Source organism: Durio zibethinus, chromosome 26 (assembly GCF_047325235.1).
Source record: "Durio zibethinus cultivar Kanyao isolate XHJ-2024 chromosome 26, ASM4732523v1, whole genome shotgun sequence".
NCBI lineage: Eukaryota > Viridiplantae > Streptophyta > Magnoliopsida > Malvales > Malvaceae > Durio > Durio zibethinus.
Genome location: NC_143187.1, coordinates 2,504,388 through 2,525,562, shown reverse-complemented (window position 1 = coordinate 2,525,562; position 21,175 = coordinate 2,504,388). Strand labels below are relative to the sequence as shown.

Genomic DNA, 21,175 nt, shown 5'->3' with positions numbered 1-21,175 from the left:
TGAAAATAAGAGAAAATGACATTTAAAATATATACAGTATGATCATAAAAGAACATAACTTTTGAGAAAGCCCCATTTTTAATTTTCACAAAATAAAAATTTTTATTGCTATAATCAAATAACTACAAATAAATATTTTTTTGGTTGAAAAGCAAAATTTTAAAAAATGTCTTTATAATTTATTATGGATAATAATCTAAAGATAATTGCAACATTGTGGCCCCCAACTTTTTTCCCAATAATAGTAAAATATCATGATTATATTTGACTTTTTTAAAAAGTTTTGGGAATAAAATTAAAAAAGATTAGAAGTTGTAAAAATATTAAGAGTTATATATATATATATATATATTATCAGCATAATTTTTTAATTTTATAAATTAAGTAAAGGAATTGACAAAATTCTCTTTTTGAATTATTTTTTGATTTTTTAATATATTCTTAAAGAATTTATATCATTATATTAATTTTACTTGTAAAATTTAAAAATATCATTCACTAATAAATAAATTAATTTGTATATATTAGATACATAAAAAAATATTCAAAAAATAGTAAAATTATCACAATAGAGACAAAGCAACGGTCCAAAGACCAAATCCTAACCATAAGAAAATATGAAACGTATTTTTGTCAAAGAAAATATATAAAAATTAATTTTGCATGGGACCGGGACAGCTTTTATCCAACAATGTAGTCGTTACACTCCACCACCGAATTTTGCTAACGTGGCACGTTAAATTTTAAATCTACCAATTCTCCCTACACAGAATTCGACCGTTAGCTCTTTCCTTATTCTATAACCAAAATCAGAACATTTTCTCTTTGGTTCTTCGATCTTCACAAAGAAAGGAACAAAAATCTCATTGAAAAATATGGCCATCGATTGTGGCTTCGCCGACGAGGAAATGGTGATCGATGAGGGTCTCGGATACCCGAGAGCCTATGCGAAAATATGCCGGGACCGTAGTCTTGGTCCCTACAATCATGGCCCTCCTTTTACCTTCATGCCTTATGCTTTCCAGCAGTGTGATGAGGTAATTTTTACCATTTTTCTTTGATTTTCTTATGTTTTTTGGGTTCTTTAAAGATGGAGAGGAAATGGGTTTTTGGGGTTTTGGGTGATGTTGTTCTTATGTTGGATTTTTTGACAAAAATTGAGGAAATGGGAAAGAAAATAAGGCTTTGGAGGTTAATTACTAATTTGTATTTTGCAGAGCTTGAGAGCGAAGGAACTGGACCAAATGTTCTCGATAATTGATCCGAAGGCAAGATCAACAGCTAAGCCAAAAATCTTCATCAATCTCTTGTGGAAGCAGCTCAGTCATTTAGGGTAATTTACTTGAATTTTACTCTTTAAGACCCTTGGAAAACTTACAAATGTGTTGAGAAATGGAAAATCATGGGATTTGTTTTCTGATTTCTATCACTTCTCCTGAATTCAGGAACGCCGGCTTTGATCCAGAAGTAATTCGTGTCGATTCATATGGCAATGTGCTGTACTACCATGCTGATTCAGCTTCACCGCTTTATTGGGATATTGATCACTGGTTTCCTTGCTCAAGTACATTACTGAATGACCATCAAGAGCTCTATTGTTTTGTTTTTATTAGGTTATCTTTTCATTAAATTATGGTGCTGTTTTTTAGGGGGTGGATTGACCGTTGCAAGTAATCTGAGGATATTACAGTGGCAAGTATGCAAGAAAAAACATAACAAGCTAGAATTTCAAGTTCCATGGTGGGATTTTCAGTTGGGAATTTCTGTGAATCAGTTCTTATCAATTTTCGCTTCTCGAAAGTCTGATTTCAGGTTTGGGATTTCTGTAAATTTATACATTTCAATCCATCTTATAATTGGAGAATTGATAGTGTTATATGATTAATACAAGCTGTACAAATATGGCAGGCAAAGGGCATTTTCCTTCTTGTTTGCAGAAGGTGAGAATGAAGAGATAAATTCTTCACAAACAGTGGAGTCACATTCTTTTCCACAGCATTTTATGAAGTCAAAAGAAAATTTTGGCCTTGCTCCAGCTGCCGTTGTTGTAACTCGAAAGGAACTATATGATACTTCATCAGCTTTGAAATCACTGGATTACAACAGGCAGATAAGGTCACAGTCTCCTATTATTGGTTAGTACAAAAGGGGGAAAAAACTCTAGCTGCTCGTATACTTGGGCATTCATCTCAATCATTTGTCTCATAATAAGCTTTCTCTTTAAACTTTTCAGCTGCAAGGAAAATGAAATCTAACGTTTTGAAGGAAAATGAAAATCCAGATTTTGTTACAAATCCATATCAGGCCATTGTTATGGCCAGAGATTCACTGAAACAAAGAGAAGAATCACACAAGATGCAAGCAGAAATTCAGAAGTTGGATGAAGAAGTGAATGACATGAGGAGGAAAAATGATGAAGAAAAGTATGCTATTCAAGACTTGGAAGTGGAGCTGATAAAGCGTAGGAGAAGGGCAGAAAAGTGCAGACGGCTAGCAGAGGCACAATCTTCATACAGGATTATGCTAGAAAAGATGATTCGGGATGCTATGCACCAGTAAGATTGTCAAACACCTGCTCCTAATATAATAATAGTTATGTCTTCTATTTGTAGATTCAATATATTCTTGTTTTGCTTCTTGCAGGAGTGTTGTTTACAAGGAACAGGTGAGACTAAACCAGGCTGCAGCAAATGCACTCATGGCAAGACTTGAAGCACAAAAGGCAATATGTGATGCCTCGGAGAAGGAACTTCATAAGAAATTTAAACAACGAGATGAACTTGAAAAGCAGATAAGGCCTAATTGGGAACACGCAAGGAAGAGATCGAGAACGGATGATACTTTCTTTGAAGGACAAGATAGCAAAACTGTTATTTATCTACCAGGAATCAGACCAAGGACACCTGTACACAAGGAGCTGAGAGTGTTTCTGGAGGAGGAACATAAAGCATCTGTAGCTGGTTTATCTTCAAATGATGATCAAAAGCATGAAGAAATTGAAGAGGAACTGGCAATTACAGCAAGAAATGCCTTCAAAGAAAAGCGTGAGGACCATGATAAAGCCATAGCTGCTTTAGAAGATGAAAAATCAATCGAGCAGAAGTTTCAGAGACTTGAAATAGAAGAGGAGAGACGAGAAATTCAATTCCCTGTTATTGAAGAAACAGAAAGAGAGGAAGATGAAGAGACAAGGAGGCAGCGTGGGAAAGGGAATGTAGAGAGGTGGCTCCAAATGCTATTGGAGAACACTCAAGAAGAATTGGACTCTCAAAATGTAGATGCAGAAGAAGTGACTGGAACTTATGAAATAATAAAAACTCAAGATTTGAAGTATCCACAGAAAGAGAAAGAGGTCATGACGCAAATTCATGAGAAGCAGAAGAGTGTTCAGGAGAAGGATGATGAGATTGTTGAGATAGTAGAAGGCAGTAAAACACCAAGGAGCAAAGCTTGTGAAGTTGTTGGAAGCAGAAAGGAAAGAAATCTTATGAGGTCTGAGAGTGCCAGGGCCTTCCGACGTATCCCATCGTCTCCATCTTTGATTTTGGGTGGTATGAAGAAAGGAGTGGAGTGCATGAGGAAGAAGCCAATTGTAACTAGTGATGATGAAGAAGATTATGCTGTGGGAAACAACTTCCTCGAGTCATCCATCAAAACAATAAAGAAGGCTGTAAAAATATGAAGATTTATACCAGCAGCGCCTTTCTCTCTTGTAAAATCTTCAACATTGAGGTGATTTATTTATTATTTTTAAGATTGTTAAAAGTATCGCTTAAGTTGAATAATTGAGTGAATGTATGTCTTTTCAGCTTTATGTTTGTATATTTGGTCGTCCGGTTGTGAGATAACAGCTAGTTGTTTGTTATACTATTCTGTTTGGTCAATATCTGTTTAATGTATCAGTGGTTTTCTTTTATTTTTTAAATCTGTTCTCTGAATAACTTTGGGTATTAGAGATACGTTGTTTTATCAAAGTGAGTGCTAATAGCTCCAAAATCGAATAAACAGTGTTTTGGGTATTCTTGTAAATATGAATTTAGATCAGACATTTTTATTTAGGGTTAATGTCATAACGTATCTCTTTGTTAGATGGTTAAAACCCTGTATGCAGCCCTGAGGAGCTCTAAATACATCACATTAATCTGTGCTTCTTCAACATTCAAGCAAAAAGGACGCCTAAAATCATGAGCAAAATAGATGTATTTCAAAATGATGTTATTGTGATTTTTGATTTAATACACCATCCTCAATTTTTAGGCAACTTTTTCTCGCATTTGACTTTACAGGAAAAATACAACAGTACAGAGGAAAGTAGAGTAGCAGACAACACCTTAGGAAGTTACAGTTCAGAAAAAGGAAGTCTACAGCATTTCTGTGAGCACCACGCCATCAACCCCGACGCTGTTTCCCTTGTTTATGGATACATTCCTAATCAAACAGAAAGGAAGCTTTTTCTCTCTTCATGCCAATGGGGCATCAATATTCAAGATGATTCTACAGCATTCTTCCAAGCTTCCCTGTCCTTCTGTGATATATGGTAATACGTTTTAATTTTAACAGGCTAATCAATGGTGCTGGATGCATAGCCCAAAAATACATTTTCACGTTGCAACATTTAAGCTGCCTTTTACGCATCTACATTCTATATGGGAGTTAATAACTTCCCAATTTCTTTCAAAGATCTTATTTGTCAAGCTTTCCCTAATATTTCCACATCACCACAAGAACAGATGCCATCCTTGAAATGGTGGAATTCTTCAGTATCCCTAACAGAAATTTCCCGGCGTACAATCTTGGAGATGAATTTAATGGTACCGTGACAGCTTTGGCACATATAGAGATTCTTTGTTACCCAAATAGGCGTTCCAGGGACAGTATTAATGAGACCAAAAGCAACAGCTAGTCTCTCACTGTGCCCACAGAACATCTCAGCTTTTGAAATTTCAACTTCATCCATGGAATCACATTTTCCACCCAGGCCAGCTACCTTCATTTTCTCATAAATTCCTTCTAAAACTGCATTTATTTCCTTTATTTGAGGATGAAAATTATCTCCACTGAGGAAAGCATGAATTTTTCCCTTAACTTCCACCCAACTGCATCCAGGATCAATGATTAGCCCATTATCTTTCATCATCTTTCGAACTTTTGCAACTTCATCCCATCTACCACTGTTCGCATAGAGATTACATAACAAAACATAATACCCAACACTTCTTGTATCATTTTCAAAAATACGCTGAGCTGCAAATTCACCAAGGTCAACCTGCTGGTGAATTCTACATGCATTTAACAAGGCTCCCCATATAGCTGAATCTGGCTTTATAGGCATTTCCTGTATAAACTCATACGCCTCCTCCAACTGCCCAGCACGGCCAAGCAAATCAACCATACATGCATAATGCTTCAAATTTGGGGCGATGCCATATTTCAGTTCCATGCTATTAAAAAACTTCAAACCTTCAGTTACCATTCCGGATTTACTGCAAGCACATAAGAGTGGAATAAATGTAATCTCATCGGGATTGACATTAGATTCTATCATTTTATCGAAGAACTCCACAGCCAGTTTCCCTTGTCCCCGCTGTGCATATCCTGTCAGCAGAATATTCCATGCCGCAACATCTTTTTTCTGTGACTTAAATTGGTTCCCTGCCGGTCCCATCCTTCCACACCTTACATACATGTCCAGAAGTGCATTGGGCAGGAAACCATCAAGCCCCATGCCAGTCCTCAATGCATATGCATGAATCTCTTTTCCACACATCAATCCTCCTATCCTAGCACATGCAGATAGAACAGACACCAAAGTGACAGAATTCGGTTTTAAACTCACTTTCATTTGTCGAAAGAAAATCAATGCTTCAAAGCACCGGTTGTTAAGTCGAAGCCCTAAAATGATAGCAGTCCAAGAAATGACATCCTTGTCTGAAATGTTGTGGAACACTTCTAGAGCCTTGTCAATACATTTACACTTGGAATACATATCAATTAACGTGTTAGCAACAATAATGTAAGACATAAGCCCTGACCTTTTGGCCAGTTCATGAAGCTTAATCCCCATATCTAACTTACCCAAATGGGCACAAGCAGACAGAACACTGACTAAAGTGATCTCATCAGGCATGAAACCCTGCAACTCCATCCTTTTGTAGGTATCCACAGCTTTATCAGGCAGTACATTCTTCTCATAACCTGAGATCATTGCTGTCCACGAAACTACATCCCTACATTCCATCCTGTCAAAAACTTTCTCCGCTGTTTCCCAACATCCAAAACTTGAGTACATTTGAATCAAAGAATTACAAACCGAAACATCATCCGACATCCCTGTTACAATCACATATCCATGAATTTCTCTGCCTAATCTCTCATCACCAAGACTCTCACAGGCAGAGATCACACTCGTCATAGTCATCAAATCTGGATCAAAACAATGCTCACGCATCGTAAAAAACAACCTTATCCCTTCCAAACACTCTCCATTCTCAAAATACCCTGAAATGATCGCATTCCATGATATCCTATCTCTCCTAGTCATTTTATCAAACAATAACCTCGCTCTTGGCAAATCCCTACATTTTACATACATAGTTACCAAAGCATTAACCACGTCAACATCCGCCTCGAAACCGAACCTAATAACATGAACATGAACCTCTTTACCTCTTTCCAAATTTGGAACAGCTCCACAAGTTCTCAAAACACAAGGGAAAGTATAAATATCAGGCTTAAAACCAACCCACAACATCTTATGATACAAACACAAAGCTTCGTCGAAAAACCCATTTTTCGCGTACCCGCTAATCAAAACATTCCAAGAAAATACATCTCTTTCCGGCATTTTACCAAACACATACCAAGCATCACTCAATTTTCCAAACCTCATAAACATACTTAACAAAGCATTTCCAAGCCTAAGGGTCAAAGGGTTACTCGAATTCGATATAAAAATGTAAACTTGTTGCCCTTCTTCCAAAGCTCTCTTCCATTCACAGAGTCCCACCATAGCAATAGCTGCGTCTTCATCTAATGGAATCTGCAATTCTTGCATTGAGTTTAAGTAGCTTAGAGCTTGTTGGAGATGTCCGTTGAGACAAAGAAGGTTGAGATGGGAATTTGAGTTGTGGGTATTCAAGGAATTGGTGTTCAGGACTGAGAATTGTCGGTGGGGTTGTGTTGAGGAAATTTGGTGGGTTTTGCGTTGGTTTGAGAAATATAGGGATTTGGGGCATTGGGTATTGGTGTGGAGAGCGTTTGGTTGGTCGGGTTTGATAAGGGTTTGTAGAGTTTTAGCAGAGAAAGCCATTGTTGAAACTACAGAACATCGCTGGTTTTGTCAGGGTTTTTGAAAGGGTTTAACTCGTTTGGATTGAGGATAAGGTGGAAAATTTTGAAATGAAATAATACTACAAATAATTGAATTTTAAAAATTTTTAATATAATATTATAAATTTATTAATTAATAAATATTAAAAAATTATTTATAAGTAATATATTATCATTTAAAATTAATTATATTAAGAGAAATTATGATATTAATTAAAATTTTAATAATTCAAATATTATATTTTAAAATTTTAAAATTTAAATATAATATTAAACATCTTACTATGATTTAAGAATAATTTTATTGTTGTTTTACTCTTGCCATTTTACATCTTAATTTTCATTTTTTTAGTATCATTATCATAATATTTTTTTATTTAATAACTTATTTTTTAATCTTATAGAATTTCAACATTATAATTACTTGGCAACTCAATAAAAATGTCTAATATCATTCACCATCTATTATTTCAAAATTACGGGACAATATAATTTTCAAAGCATAAAAAATAATTGGTAAATTTCATGAATATACTTTTTGGTTCAAGGTGAAGTGAAAAATACATAACTTGTTCCTTTGCATAAAATCCCAATCCCAAACCAGTTAATCCTAGCAATAATTTTGCAACAAATCTCATTAAATTTAAATTGAGAACTATACGTACCTTGTCCCACTATATTTCAAAATCTTTGTCAAATTGTGCTTAAATTTTCCTTCAATCACAAGCCTTCGACCAATTCTGCAAAAACCTAATCTTAAATCTTGATTGGAATTACTAAATGAAATTTGTCTACATCATAGTTGAATAATTTTCATGATTGATTGTTGAGGGAAGAGGATTATCATTTCAAAATTCGATTGAACAAAATTTTGTTACCTATTCGATTGCTTCTCTATCAATTCCTAAGTTGTGTTATAAAAAAATTTTAGTTGGTTATTTTGTAGTTAACCGTACATTTTCAATCCCTCTAAATTCACAGGATTTATATTTTAAGTTTACTCTAGAACTAATGATAGTCAAAGATTAAAATTTTTTAGTGTCATCAATTTGTTTTATTTTAAAAATATCATCCCTTTTTACTTATGGCATTAAACTAATGATGATGATGATGATGCCACATGATGGCATATGGCCTGATGACTTTCTTTCTTTTTTTTTTTCTTTTTTGTTTTTAAAAATAAAAATCTATTTCAATCCGTATGCCTTTAGACATGGCCCATAACATAATTTATATGCGATTAGGCATGATCATACATAACATAATCGATATGTGTTTAAACATGACCATACATAACATAAGTAAATATATTGTAACTAGTGAGACAAGGACAGAGGTGAATTAAAAATTAAAAAAAAAAATCCTAAATTTAAAATCTTACACTTACACATTGTTTTGTGCTTTTATCAGCACTCAATGAATGTCATGGCATTTATGTCTTTCACCCCCTCTCATAAGTATAAAAAATACTATTTAAATACTATTTCATGAATTTTATTGATTTTTTTTATCTCTAATCTTATGCAAGTCATTTTCATTGTGCACCCTTTTGGTTTCCATGATTTTTTAAAGCATTCATCTCATGTTAATTTTTCTGATGTATAGCTTTTGGAGTCTCCTTTCATTTGCTTATAATTTGCTGGTCTCCTGCAAGCTTGGGTTTCCAATCTTTCCCTCTTATCAAAATCTTTGTGCCTGTTTTCTTGTAGTCGTGATTTAATCTTTCTCCTCTTTTTTTTTTTTCTCTCTACTGTCTTGTCTTTGATAATATTAACGTATAGCTTCAGGACAATCTTTTTTCCTTTCTTCTTGTTGTCGTGCTTGTAACGTGTGTATGTGTCTGGGTACAACATCTCGAGGGAGCTGCTTCTTAATTTCCCTTGCTGGTTCAAGTGTGACAAAAAGATCATGGAAAGCTCGACACATTGAACATATAACTTCAGGTATCATTAGAAGCAGGGGCGAAGCCAGGGCACTGGCAGGGACCTCCCCTGGCTTTTGGAATCTTTGAGAATATGATAGATTTTATGAAACAAAAAAGGATAAATATATTAATGCTTATCAAGAGAAATATATACATTTTATTCAATTACGATTTATAATTATTTAAATTTAGCATACTATTTTTGTTAATTTTTTATTATTTTTATTGTTATATTGATTCTTATTTAGGCTAAAAAACTTTTAGCTTCGCTCTTGGTTACTACTTAGATAGAGAGTTTTTAACAAATGAGAAATTATTTCATATACTATTAGTAAAATTTTTAAATTTATAAAGGAAATTAGTAAAATGATATATATCTTTAAGGTATATTAATAAATATTGAAAATGAAAGCTTGGGGGTCACCAAAGGACACAAATAGGTAGAAATGCAAGAATACTATTGTAATCTCTTAAATGATTTTTTTTTTGTTTTCTTAGAAATAGACTTGATCTGTTTCGTTTTGGATGAATAAATTTAATCATTTATCAAGGATACTGGAATACCAACCAAAAGGCATAAATTAATTCAGATAGAGTGTTTGGGTATAATAATATCATAAATATAAGACCAAAGGTACTCTTCTGACCAAAAAAGAAAGGGAGACCATGCCAAATTAGAATCAGAGAATTATAAAACTAAAAGTTCAATTGAATCATTGAGAAGGTCCAGAGAATCATTGGTTGAAGCAAATGTAAAATATATATTTTTTGTAATTCTTTGCTGACTCCTTTATAATATTGCTTATGGATCATTTTTTGTTAGTTGATTCTAATGATTTTCATGGTTCACTGCATCAAAAATAGAAAATTAACAAAAGAAAATCAATATAACAGAAAAAAAAAATCAACAAAGAAGGAGAACATGAAAGACATATATGCCTTGTCAGCTGACGGCATTCATTGAGTGCCGAGCACAACACAATGTGATTAAGTGTTAGATTTAAATTTAGGGCACTTATTTTTTTAATTTTTAATTTACCTTTGTCGCTATCTCACTGGCTATGGTATATTTACTTATGTTATGTATGGTCATGTCTAAGACATATTTATTATGTATGACCATGCCTAAATATATATATATATATATTTATATATTATGTCATGTGCACTTTTTTATTTTGTTTTTATCTTATACAAGTCAGTTGTCGTCATTTTCATTGTGGACTCTTTTGCTTTCCATGTTTATTTAAAGCATTCATCTCATGTTGATTTCTATGATATACAGCTTAACATATGGCCATGTCAAAGACATTTATTATGTATGGCCATGCCTAAAGATATATATTATGTCATGGGCACTTTTTATTTTGTTTTTATCTTATACAAGTCACTTATTGTCATTTTCATTGTGGTTTCCATGTTTATTTAAAGCATTCATCTCATGTTGATTTCCTTGATATACAGCTTTTGGAGTCTCCTTCCATTTTCTTGTAATTTGCTGCTTTCTTGCAAAGCTTGGCTTTCCAATCTTTCCCTCTTATCAAAATCTTCGTGGCTGTTTTCTTGTAGTCATGATTTAATTTTTTCTCCTTTTTTTTTTTCTCTCTGCTGTCTTGTCTTTGATAATATGAACATATAACTTCAGGACAATCTTTTTTTTTTTCCTTATTGTCGTGCTTATAACGTGTGTATGTGTCTAGGTACAACATCTCGAAGGAGCTGCTTTTTAATTTCTCTTGCTGGTTCAAGTCTGAGAAAAGATCATGGAAAGCTCCGCACATGAACATATAACTTCAGGTATCATTATTAGCGGGTCAGGGACCTCCCCTGGCTTTTGGAATCTCTGATAATATGATAGATTTTATGAAACAAAAAAGGATAAATATGTTAATGTTTATCAAGAGAAATATATACATTTTATTCAATTATAATGTACATTTATTTAAATTTAGCGTTAACTTTTTATTATTTTTTCTGTTATATTTGTTTTTTCATTAAACTCAAAAAATTTCTAGCTTGGCTCTTGATTACTAGTTAGATATAGAATTTTTAAGAAACGAGAAATTATTTTGTCAATAAAATTTTTAGAATCTATAATAGAATGATATATATACATATATATATATATACATATATCTTTCAGATATATTAAAAATAAAAAAACTAATTAAAAAAATAAAACATATGGCATCCTTTAATCCTAATTATAAAATTAAAAAGTTATATTCAAAGTTTATTAAATATCAACTCCTAACGTATTTTAATTTAATTATATATTAATTAATAACAAGTTTATGGCTACGAGATTTTGGAGTGTCCTACGTTGACTATGTAGGATATAAAATAATTTGTTTTTTCAACCAAAAAAAAAAAGTTTTGGACCTTGGTTAGATAAATTTTTTTTCTGTCTAGCTTTTGATTCCTCGTGTTGTAGTGGGTTTTCCTTTTGCTTGGGAAGAAAAGGCACCTTCCCCTCGCCCACATACTCCATGTATTGGAGGAATCAGCATACCTCCTTCTCCCCAAACTTTCTCCGAATATTTTCAAGATACCCTGCTTTCTACAAGTCTTCCCCAAGGTTAGTATTTAGATTTTTATTTTTTATTTTTTGGTTTTCTCTTGGTACTTTAGGATGATTTGAACCTTTGCCAGATTTCAAGTGTTTATTCCTTTTAATGTGATTTTCAGATCCTATGATGTTCCAGCTGGCTACATTCTCGCATTTACAAACCACAGAGTATGTTGGTTCCCTGCCAAGTGATCTTCTGACCACCCACCAACAATTAGGTATATAATTCTTGTACCCTGACCTCCTAGGGAAATTAATTAGGTAAGTTATTACAGTTCTGATTACAAAACTACGTAAGGCAATCCTCTCAAGATATTATCCATTGTGCTCATCAACAGATAGTGCAATTTGCCATTTAATCATTCTGTTTTTGTCAAGTGACTTTGAGAGGTGTTGTTATTGAGAATTCTGGGGGATTGTTTAAGGTTTTTAGTGTTTAATGTTTTTTTGTCAGATCTTAATACATCATTCTCAAAGGAACTGGCTATGTCCTTCCATTTTAGAACTGGTGTTTCTGGCTGTGGAAACTTATTGCCAACTCATTCTTTAGCAAGCCAAAGCAATGCACAATCAGGTATGCAAGACTCTGCTTTTCTTTCAATCCTAAAGACGAGTAGAATAGTTGTTTTATACAATTTTCTTTTTCTTTTAACCGAATTGAAGTATTTTGAATTGAAGTATTTTCCTTTTGTATGTATGGCCAGTGGCTCTGCCTCTTGGGCTTGACCAACACCAAGGGATTTCATCAGTCTCAGAACCAGCTGTTGATGCTTCGCAAAATCCGCAACAGTCAAAACCATTGAGTAAGCATCAAATCTACAGAAGGCGTGTGAAAGGGAAATCAAAGTTCAAGGATCTTTCACATCAAGTTCTGAATGAACACATCAAAATGCTGAATGAAGATTTTGTAAGGATAACAGGTGAACTTAAAGCCAAGGATGAGCAGCTTTCCCATCTCAAATCGGAGAATCACAGGCTCAGGAACGAAAACAAACGTTTGAAATTGCTTCCATAGGTTAGGATTTTGTGACTTTGAAACGACCACCTATACTTGTTTTTCTTTTTTTTTTTTCTTGGGATTGTAAATATAGTTTTATATATAATAATCTTTTTTCTTTTTTTATGGGATTGTAAATACAGTTTTTTATATAAATATATATAGACATCTCATTTTGGGATCAATTTATATTTTAAGATTAAGTTTTAAATTTTTTAAATTTATTTTTGATATTGTATTTAGTTTAGAGTTATTATTATTAAAAAAAAAAGAAAAATTTGTATTACTGAAACTTAAATAGGGTTTATTTGTTAAATTGAAAGTTTTTTAATTAAAACAATACTGTAAAAAAAAAAAATTGGTTTGAGAGATAGATTTAGATTAAAAATCCAAGGTTAAAGTTAATTAGGAGATTCCAACAAAAAAAAACTAATTTTCTTATTGTAATTAAGATTAGAAGCCTATAAAAAGATTCTATTAAGATCAATTAGAGACAATAAAAAATCAATCACAATAATCAAGAAAGAAAAAGTTAAAAAAAAAAAAAAAATTAAGAGTTTTTTTATAATTTTTTCTGATGTTTTGGGTTTAAATAATTAAGATTTTCTTTTGAGAATTCTGTATTGAAGAAAGAAGTTGAGAAGAAACACAATTATAAAGGCTCACTTGCTTTGGAATCAATTATGACTCAATATTTGATATTTACTTTTCATTTTTTTTTTCTTAAGTTCTAGTTATTTTTATATTTTATCATAATTCTCTATTTATTTATTTGTTTATTTTATTTATTTGATTATTTATGTATTTGTTTATTTGTAAATATTTTTTAAAAAAAAGGCAAAAAGGAAAAATATTTTTTAAATAAAATAAAAAGAACTTTACCAACATATTGTAGGGTTCAAATTTTCTTAAAATAAATGTTTAAATAAAAAAATCTTACCCACATATTAAAAGATTCAAAATTTTAATAAATTATTTTAATAAAATAAAAGCCTTACTAATATATTGAAATGTAATTTGATTTTTAAAATAAGGCTTTACCAACATATTAGAGAATCTTATTATTTTTTTTATAAAAAAACCAAATTTTAAGAGAAAAAAATAGTTTTCAATAAAACCTTACTAACATATTAAAAGGTAATTTAATTTTTAAGATAAGATTTTATTAATATATTGAAAAAATTTATGATTTTTAAATATAAAAATTAATTTTTAGAAAAGAAATAATTTTCTTAAAATCCTACCAACATATTAAAGAATAAGTTTTAGTAAAAAATCTTACAACATATTGGAAGATATTTATGGAAATAAAGAGTTTTTAACAAAGTTGGATTTTAAATCTCCGATGATGAAATCACTAAGAGCGTTGTAATAGCAATCTCTATGTAAATTTCTAGGTGAGAAATTCTTTCTAAATTTTATCAACATATTAAAAAATTTAGAAAAGATTGTTAATATCAAGATTGTCAAAAAAATGTCAATTATCATTAATAAAAAATTTTTTACAAAAATTAAATGAATACGATAATAGAGTCTTTTCAAAGTATGATAAATAGTATCTTTGAATACTCCTAAAGTGAGAGAATGTTCTTGAATTATTATCAACATATTAGAGTAATTTAAAGATAATTTTAGATATTAAATTACTTGGTAAGTTTTTTTAGGCTTTTAAATAACATGAAATTAAGCCGATACCATACTTTAGGTGGGTAATATGAGGGTGCTATAACTTTCCTTCCACATAGCCCTACTCTCGAATCTTGTTCTGATTTTGTAGATATGAATATTCTTTTTAGAGATACCTAAGTCAAGATTGGGACTTTTTTTTAAAATGGGATAGATTTAGTTAGATAGCCAATAGCACCTAGACAAAAAAAATTGATAGCGACTTTTAAAGTCAGGTATTATGATAGCTCTACAGATATATACGTTATGATAGTTTGGTAACTCTGAGGATGCCGAGAGTCAAGCTAGTAAACTTGTTTTATCTAAAACCTAAGTTAAAATTAAGAAATTTTCTTTGAATGTTTTATATGTTTCTAATTATACTATACTCTGTCATTCACTTGCATCTGCATAACATGAATTTTATACCTGAGATTCGTCTCTTATGAAAGAGTAAAGTACCTACACTTTTGTGAGATTTAATATTTTCGTTTGGGCTAGTGAAACACTCTCAATCAAATTGAACCATTTTTGCTTGTAACCTATAATGGATGAAAATTGAAATGCCTTATTAGCTTATGATGGACAATGATGTGAGAAATAATTTGGCAACCTTTAGATTTAACCTGAACCACATGTAGTAGAACATAAAAAGCCAACCTTAGGTTAGAGTCATGTCTACCCATCATTAGAATGTAACCCTAGTTATGACATATAAGTGAACTTTTTTAGCTTTAGTTTATCTTTTATTTATTGGTAAGTTGTTGTATATTGTTTGTTGCATTTTAATCTAGCATCACTAACATATTGTACTTTAATCTAGCATCACTAACATATGTATTCATTCATGCATCATAATATGACAAATATCATTACATGCATTCATTTATCCATTCATACATTGTTGTGCATACAATCATGTGTTTATGTATCATAATTTGTTGTGTCAAAAATCAATGCATTTATTTATGCATGCATATAGGATTCTTAAAAAATTAGGTAAAAAAGCTTCTACGTATACCCATTTAGTAACATGAGCATTATAATTGTGGTATAAGGTTTAAAGATTGCTCCACCATCTAAAAACCTAGTTCAATCCATTCATTATCAGTACAACATCAGAGCTCAAGCCAGGCAAATGGAACAAAAAAATGTAAATTGTTTAGAAAAAATAAAAAAGGCCTAAGAAAAACTTGAAAGGGAGTTGAGTAAAATTTTAAAAGCCCTAAACAAGTTAAACAAAGGGAAAGCTATAGAAAAAGATACCAGCCTACAAAATCATCCATTATAAAATATTATTGATCCTTTTTATCCTCCTAGTTATGGGCTGTATCAAGCCCAGTCCATACAGGATGTACCACTATAATAATTCACATATCCTGTAGGGTATATATACTTCGAAATGCCATCGACTTCAAATCCAGAGTCTTATCAAAGTTATGTAAATCATGTCATTACTGAGAAGGTAGAAGAGCTAATCCAAGTCCTCAACCTAGATAGTTTAAAAGAAACAGAGATATTAAAAACAAAAGTAATCAAGTCTTAGGGAACTCAATAGCTAACAAGAAGATAAATATGCTGAAAAAAATGTTACGAGTAGTGGAAAGAATTAGTTTTTATGGTTCCATGAATAATGTTGGTTTCTGTTTAGTCGCAGATGTCATTATTCCTTTGAAGTTCAAAGTATCAAAGTTTAAAAAATATGATGGTATAAAGTGTCCAATAACCTACATTACCATATACTGTCAAAAAATGGCTACTTATGCTAATAATAAAATGCTACTAATACACGTATTTCAAGATAACATTATCGACTCATAACCTTACTAGCTCTACTGCTAAATGGTATGTCCAATTAGATAGGATCTACATTCACTTTTGGAGTAAAATAGTCCATGACTTCATCAGTTAGTATCAGTATATAAAAGATCTAGCTTCTGATTGCCTTTCCTTATAAAATATGAAAAAAAAAGTGACTAAATCATTTAAGGAATATGTTCAAAGGTAGAGAGATATAGCTACCCAAGTTCAACCACATTTGACTAAAAAAAAGACTACTGTATTTTTTGTAAGTATTTTAAAATCTTTTTACTACAAAAAGATGATAGGGAGTGCAATGAAAAACTTCGCTGATATGGTGATCTTAAGGGAAATTATTAAAAATGCTATCAAAAGTGACAAGCTTCAGCAAGAAAAAACCATCAAGAAATGAAGATTGCCTAAAAAGAAAGAAATTGAAGCCCAAGCTATGAATTTCAATGCGCAACAATTCAAAAGCTATGCTCTATATCCATCACCTATTCATCCTATTTACTATTCCATAGTTAATAGTATTGTATAAGCCCTTTACCATCAATATCCATAACCAACTTACCCATCAATATTTCAACCAGCCTTTTAAAAGTTTGCATATGGTCTAGGCCTAACAACCAAGCAAGTGGTTTAAGAAAATCTCATAATAACTAAGAAAAAGCCCATATTGATCTTATCTCTATGACTTACACTGAAATATTTTCAGAACTAGTTAAGAATGACTTAGTATCTTTAGTTATTCTAGAATTACTGAAGTCACTCTATCCCAAATGGTATGATGCTAATATCATATATCATTACCATAATGAGAACATGGGTCATTCTATTGAAACTTGCCCTGCTTTCAAACACAAAATGCAAATTTTGATTGAAAAAAGCTCGGTGAGCTTCAACAAATTAGGAAGGTTAGATGTCAATAAAAACCCTTCTTTTGATCACACAATGGTATAATTTTGAGAATGACAAGGATGTTAAGGCTGATTAAAAGTTGCGTGTCATTTTAGAATTTCTCTTAAAGTAATGTTAGAATTTTGTTATGTAATAAGATTTTATTTTTATTATTTTAATAAAAAAATAAGTATGATGTATTTCATTACATTTTCTCTTTCATCCCAGCCACTATTTCATGTTTTTTTTTCATGTCTTTTTATTCTCATTCTTAAATTCCAAATGATGAATGTTTAAACAATAATAACAATAATTTTGGGATTTAATTTTAAAAACTCATTCATATTAATTTATGAAGACTATTCAAGCAAAAAAAGTAAGCTACTAACAGATATAAAATAGATATATTTTGAAGATATGCGATCATTTATAATGATCCATGAGTTTATTTTTGTTCAATATATGATTTTTTAAAAAAAATTCATATTTGAGATAAAAAAATTATCATTCTTTCTTTTATCATTCATAAAACTATCTATTGCTACTTCTTTTAAGCCTATTATGATTTTTTTTTAAACGAACCTCAACCAAGTATCACCCTTCATACTGAGGGGTAAATTTTAAGAAAAACTTACTTGAAAAAGGAAAGAAACAAAAGATCACAAAAGGTTTCAAATAAAAAGAGTAAAAAAAAATCATTTATAAAAAAAAAATGAATGTCACAAGTGAGTTTGGGTAAAGTAATGAGAATCTTTTTGTAAGAAATAAGATAAATGAAAAAAGAAAAAAAGTAGTAAAATGATGTGAAATGGGACAAAATGTCAAGTTGCATCACATGATAGAAAATGATTCTTTGATTTGAACCTTTTAAACATATGTTTTGAGCCTATTTTATCTGTTTCTTTCATGACTCCACCATAGCCTACATTATAACCCTTAATAGTCCATTTTAATCGAATGCGAATGCTCGAATTTAATGACCATATGTTGAGCTAAGGCATACTTGTGATAGAGTAATAGAATCGTGCTATGTTCTCGTGTTATAGAGATTAATGTGTGAGAGATATCAATAATAAATAAAAAATAAAAAAAATAAAAAAATGAAAAAAGTGAAAAAATGAAAAAAGTGAAAAAATGAAAAGAAATGAAAAAAAAAAAAAAGAGAAAATGAATACTTAAATTGAAAACCTAAAAGGGTGATTTAGGTAAAAAAATATTTGAGTTGAAAGTTGGATGGACAATCAAATATACAGAAGATCAAATATATCTAAAGATCCTCCAAAGTTGGGGCAAAGTTTGATGAGCTCAAAATGATTTCGAAAGTTAATAAAATAAGTTTTTGAAAAAGAATTCTGGATTAATATTAAATATTGTCTGAATATTCATTGTCTGAATATTGTTATACCAGTCATATACTTATCCCAGTGACATACTTTGAATTTGTTCATTTGCCCATTTATTTTTGTACTAGACTCATTCTTATATTAATTATTTTTCTCTCAATTTACCTTACACTTTTTCATTTTTGTATTCCCTGAATAAATTAAAGAAATATATGATTGCATTATATTTGTCAAGAATTAAAATGATAATGTTCATAAAAGATTCCTACATTTTACTTAAAGGAAATCTAGGAAGATAAAGGCAAAAAAAAAAAAAATGGAAGAAGCCTGAAAATATGATTTGAAAGGACACATAGGGAGACCAAGTGATGAATATGGTGATGGATTGGTTGATATAACCTATGAGTTGTGATCAAATGATGAAAATAATGTGGATCAGTTGACGAAATTTGTTCTAAAATTGTTAGTGCTGAAAAGCTAAAAAAAAGAAAATATGAGATAATGGAGTCTTGAAAACCATATTACCATAATTAATTAGAATTTTATAACAATAATGTTAGTGACATATACATTCCATGCATTATGTTTGCATTATTGTTTACACAATACATGTATATAACTTGGTGAATATTTAAAAATTTAGTTTGGACATGCATTTGTATCATACAGTGAACATTTGAATCATGGTTTAGAGTAAGACATCTGCATTATTGTGAAAATCTAGACTATTACATTTGCATCATTAAAAAAATATTTGCGTCATTATCATGACGTTCTTTATAGACAATATTTTGACTTTGATGAAAAATTGAGAATTTTCATGACAAGAAATTTTGAACTTTTTGAGGAAAGCTTTTTAAGATAAGGTTAGGAATCCTCAAATGAAAAAATATTTTATGAGGAAAACATTTAGAATTTTAAAGTTATGAAGCCTTTTAAAAAAGTATTTTTAAGTTAAAAATAATGAGAATTTTTAAGAAGTTTTAAATGAGAATTTTTTAATAAGAATCTTTGTCTTTGAGTTTTGAATGAGAATTTTTGTCTTTTAAATGAGAATATTTAAGGAGTTTTAAATGAGAATCTTTAAGAAGTTTTAAATGAGAATCTTTAAGGAGTTTTGAATTAGAATATTTATCTTTTAAATGAAAATTTTAAAAAGTTTTAAATGATAATCTTTGAATGATGACCTTAATTTTTTAGTTTTAAATGAGAATCTTTGTCTTTTAAATTAGAATCTTTAAGAAGTTTTAAATGAGAACCTTTGAATTTAGATGTGAAACTCTAAAATTTATTAAATATAAATCTTTGACTCGAATGAGAAACTTTGAAATTTTGGATATGAACCCCTAAATTTTTTTGAATAAAAAACTTTCAATTTAGACGTAAAATTCTAAAATTTATTGAATATGAATTTTTAAACTTGAATGAGAAGCTTTGAAATTATGTATACGAACCCTTAAAGTTTTTTAATGAGAACCTTTGAGCTTTGAAATTATGTATACGAACCCTTAAAGTTTTTGAATGAGAACCTTTGAATTTAGATGTGAAACTCTAAAATTTATCGAATGTGAATCTTTGAACTCAAATGAAAAGCTTTGAAATTTTAGATATGAACTCCTAAAGTTTTTGAATGAGAACATTTGAATTTAGATGTGAAACTTTAAAATTTATCGAATGTGAATCTTTAAACTCGAATGAGAAGGTTTGAAATTTTAGATGAAATCTTAAAGTTTTTAAATAAGAAATATTGAATGTGAAACACTAAAATTTTTTAATCAGAATCTTCGAAATCTTGGAAGTGAATCCTTAAAATTTTTCAAATAAAAATCTTTAACTTTTGGTGTGAATCTCTAGAATTTTAGAATGTAAATCTTTAAATGTTAGATGTAAGCCTAGTAATTTTGATGCGAGTTTGAGTTCTCGTGAATCTCTAAATAAAACGTTGGATGTGAATCTTTTAAATACGAATCTAAGTTCTTGCGAATCTTTATGATTTGTGAACCTAAAAATTTTTGTGAATCTTAGTTCTTGGGAATCTAAAATTTTGAGAATCAAATTCTTGCAAAATTGAAATCTTACGAATTTAAATTCTTACGAATCTAAAATTCTTGCGAATCTTTAATCCTTTCAAATCTAAAAATTTTTACGAAACTGAAAATTCTTTGTAATTTTTATGATCTTGAATAACTTGTGAATCTTTGAATCTTTGAAATCATTATAAATCTTGAATTTTTACGAATCTTTACAATTGCTAAACTTTGAAATTCTTTATAAATCTTAGAATCTTTATGAATCTTCGCGAATCTTTGGAATTATGAATTTTTGAAATTCTTTGTGAATCTTAGAACCTTTGCGAAACTAGTAATCTTTGCAAGAATCTCTTGCAAATCTTGGAATCTTTTGCAAATCTTGAAATCTTTTGCAAATCTTTGCAAGAATCTTTTGCAAATCTTGGAATCTTTTGCAAATCTTGAAATTTTTTACAAACCTTTGAATCTTTTATGAATCTTGAATCTTGCGAATCTTTAAATCCTTGCGCATCATTGATTTTTTTATGAAATTTTGAATTTAATTGCAGATCTTTGAATTTTTTAAAGAACCTTAAATGTTTTGCAAGTCTTTAAATTCAAATTGAAAATTTTTGAATT

General features: G+C 30.4%; 3 protein-coding genes across 6 annotated transcripts; 2 read left to right on the top strand and 1 right to left on the bottom strand.

Annotated features, from left to right (window-relative positions):
* Window positions 1-775: 775 nt before the first annotated feature.
* Window positions 776-4,676, top strand: LOC111274482 (uncharacterized). Of its 4 annotated transcripts, none has more exons than XR_016334176.1 (8): window positions 776-1,037; window positions 1,218-1,333; window positions 1,446-1,564; window positions 1,650-1,812; window positions 1,909-2,135; window positions 2,234-2,555; window positions 2,644-3,732; window positions 4,287-4,676. XR_016334176.1 is itself a non-coding variant. In XM_089755472.1 (7 exons), exons 1-7 carry the CDS (start codon window positions 876-878, stop codon window positions 3,680-3,682), a joined length of 2,100 nt encoding a protein of 699 aa, XP_089611598.1. In that variant the 5' UTR covers window positions 776-875; the 3' UTR covers window positions 3,683-4,026. The 4 variants fall into 4 exon arrangements, 2 of the variants coding, with proteins under 2 accessions (XP_089611598.1, XP_022714893.2); XR_016334177.1 differs by having other exon boundaries at window positions 2,282-2,555; window positions 4,287-4,589; XM_089755472.1 differs by lacking the exon at window positions 4,287-4,676 and having other exon boundaries at window positions 2,282-2,555; window positions 2,644-4,026.
* Window positions 4,186-7,397, bottom strand: ECB2 (Tetratricopeptide repeat (TPR)-like superfamily protein). The gene has a single exon (XM_022859157.2). It carries the CDS (start codon window positions 7,307-7,309, stop codon window positions 4,691-4,693), a length of 2,619 nt encoding a protein of 872 aa, XP_022714892.2. The 5' UTR covers window positions 7,310-7,397; the 3' UTR covers window positions 4,186-4,690.
* A 3,275-nt stretch (window positions 7,398-10,672) lies between these two features.
* Window positions 10,673-13,008, top strand: LOC111318549 (uncharacterized). Its single transcript, XM_022921409.2, has 6 exons — window positions 10,673-10,743; window positions 10,954-11,050; window positions 11,688-11,831; window positions 11,942-12,040; window positions 12,277-12,396; window positions 12,527-13,008. Exons 2-6 carry the CDS (start codon window positions 11,017-11,019, stop codon window positions 12,835-12,837), a joined length of 708 nt encoding a protein of 235 aa, XP_022777144.2. The 5' UTR covers window positions 10,673-10,743; window positions 10,954-11,016; the 3' UTR covers window positions 12,838-13,008.
* Window positions 13,009-21,175: the final 8,167 nt, after the last annotated feature.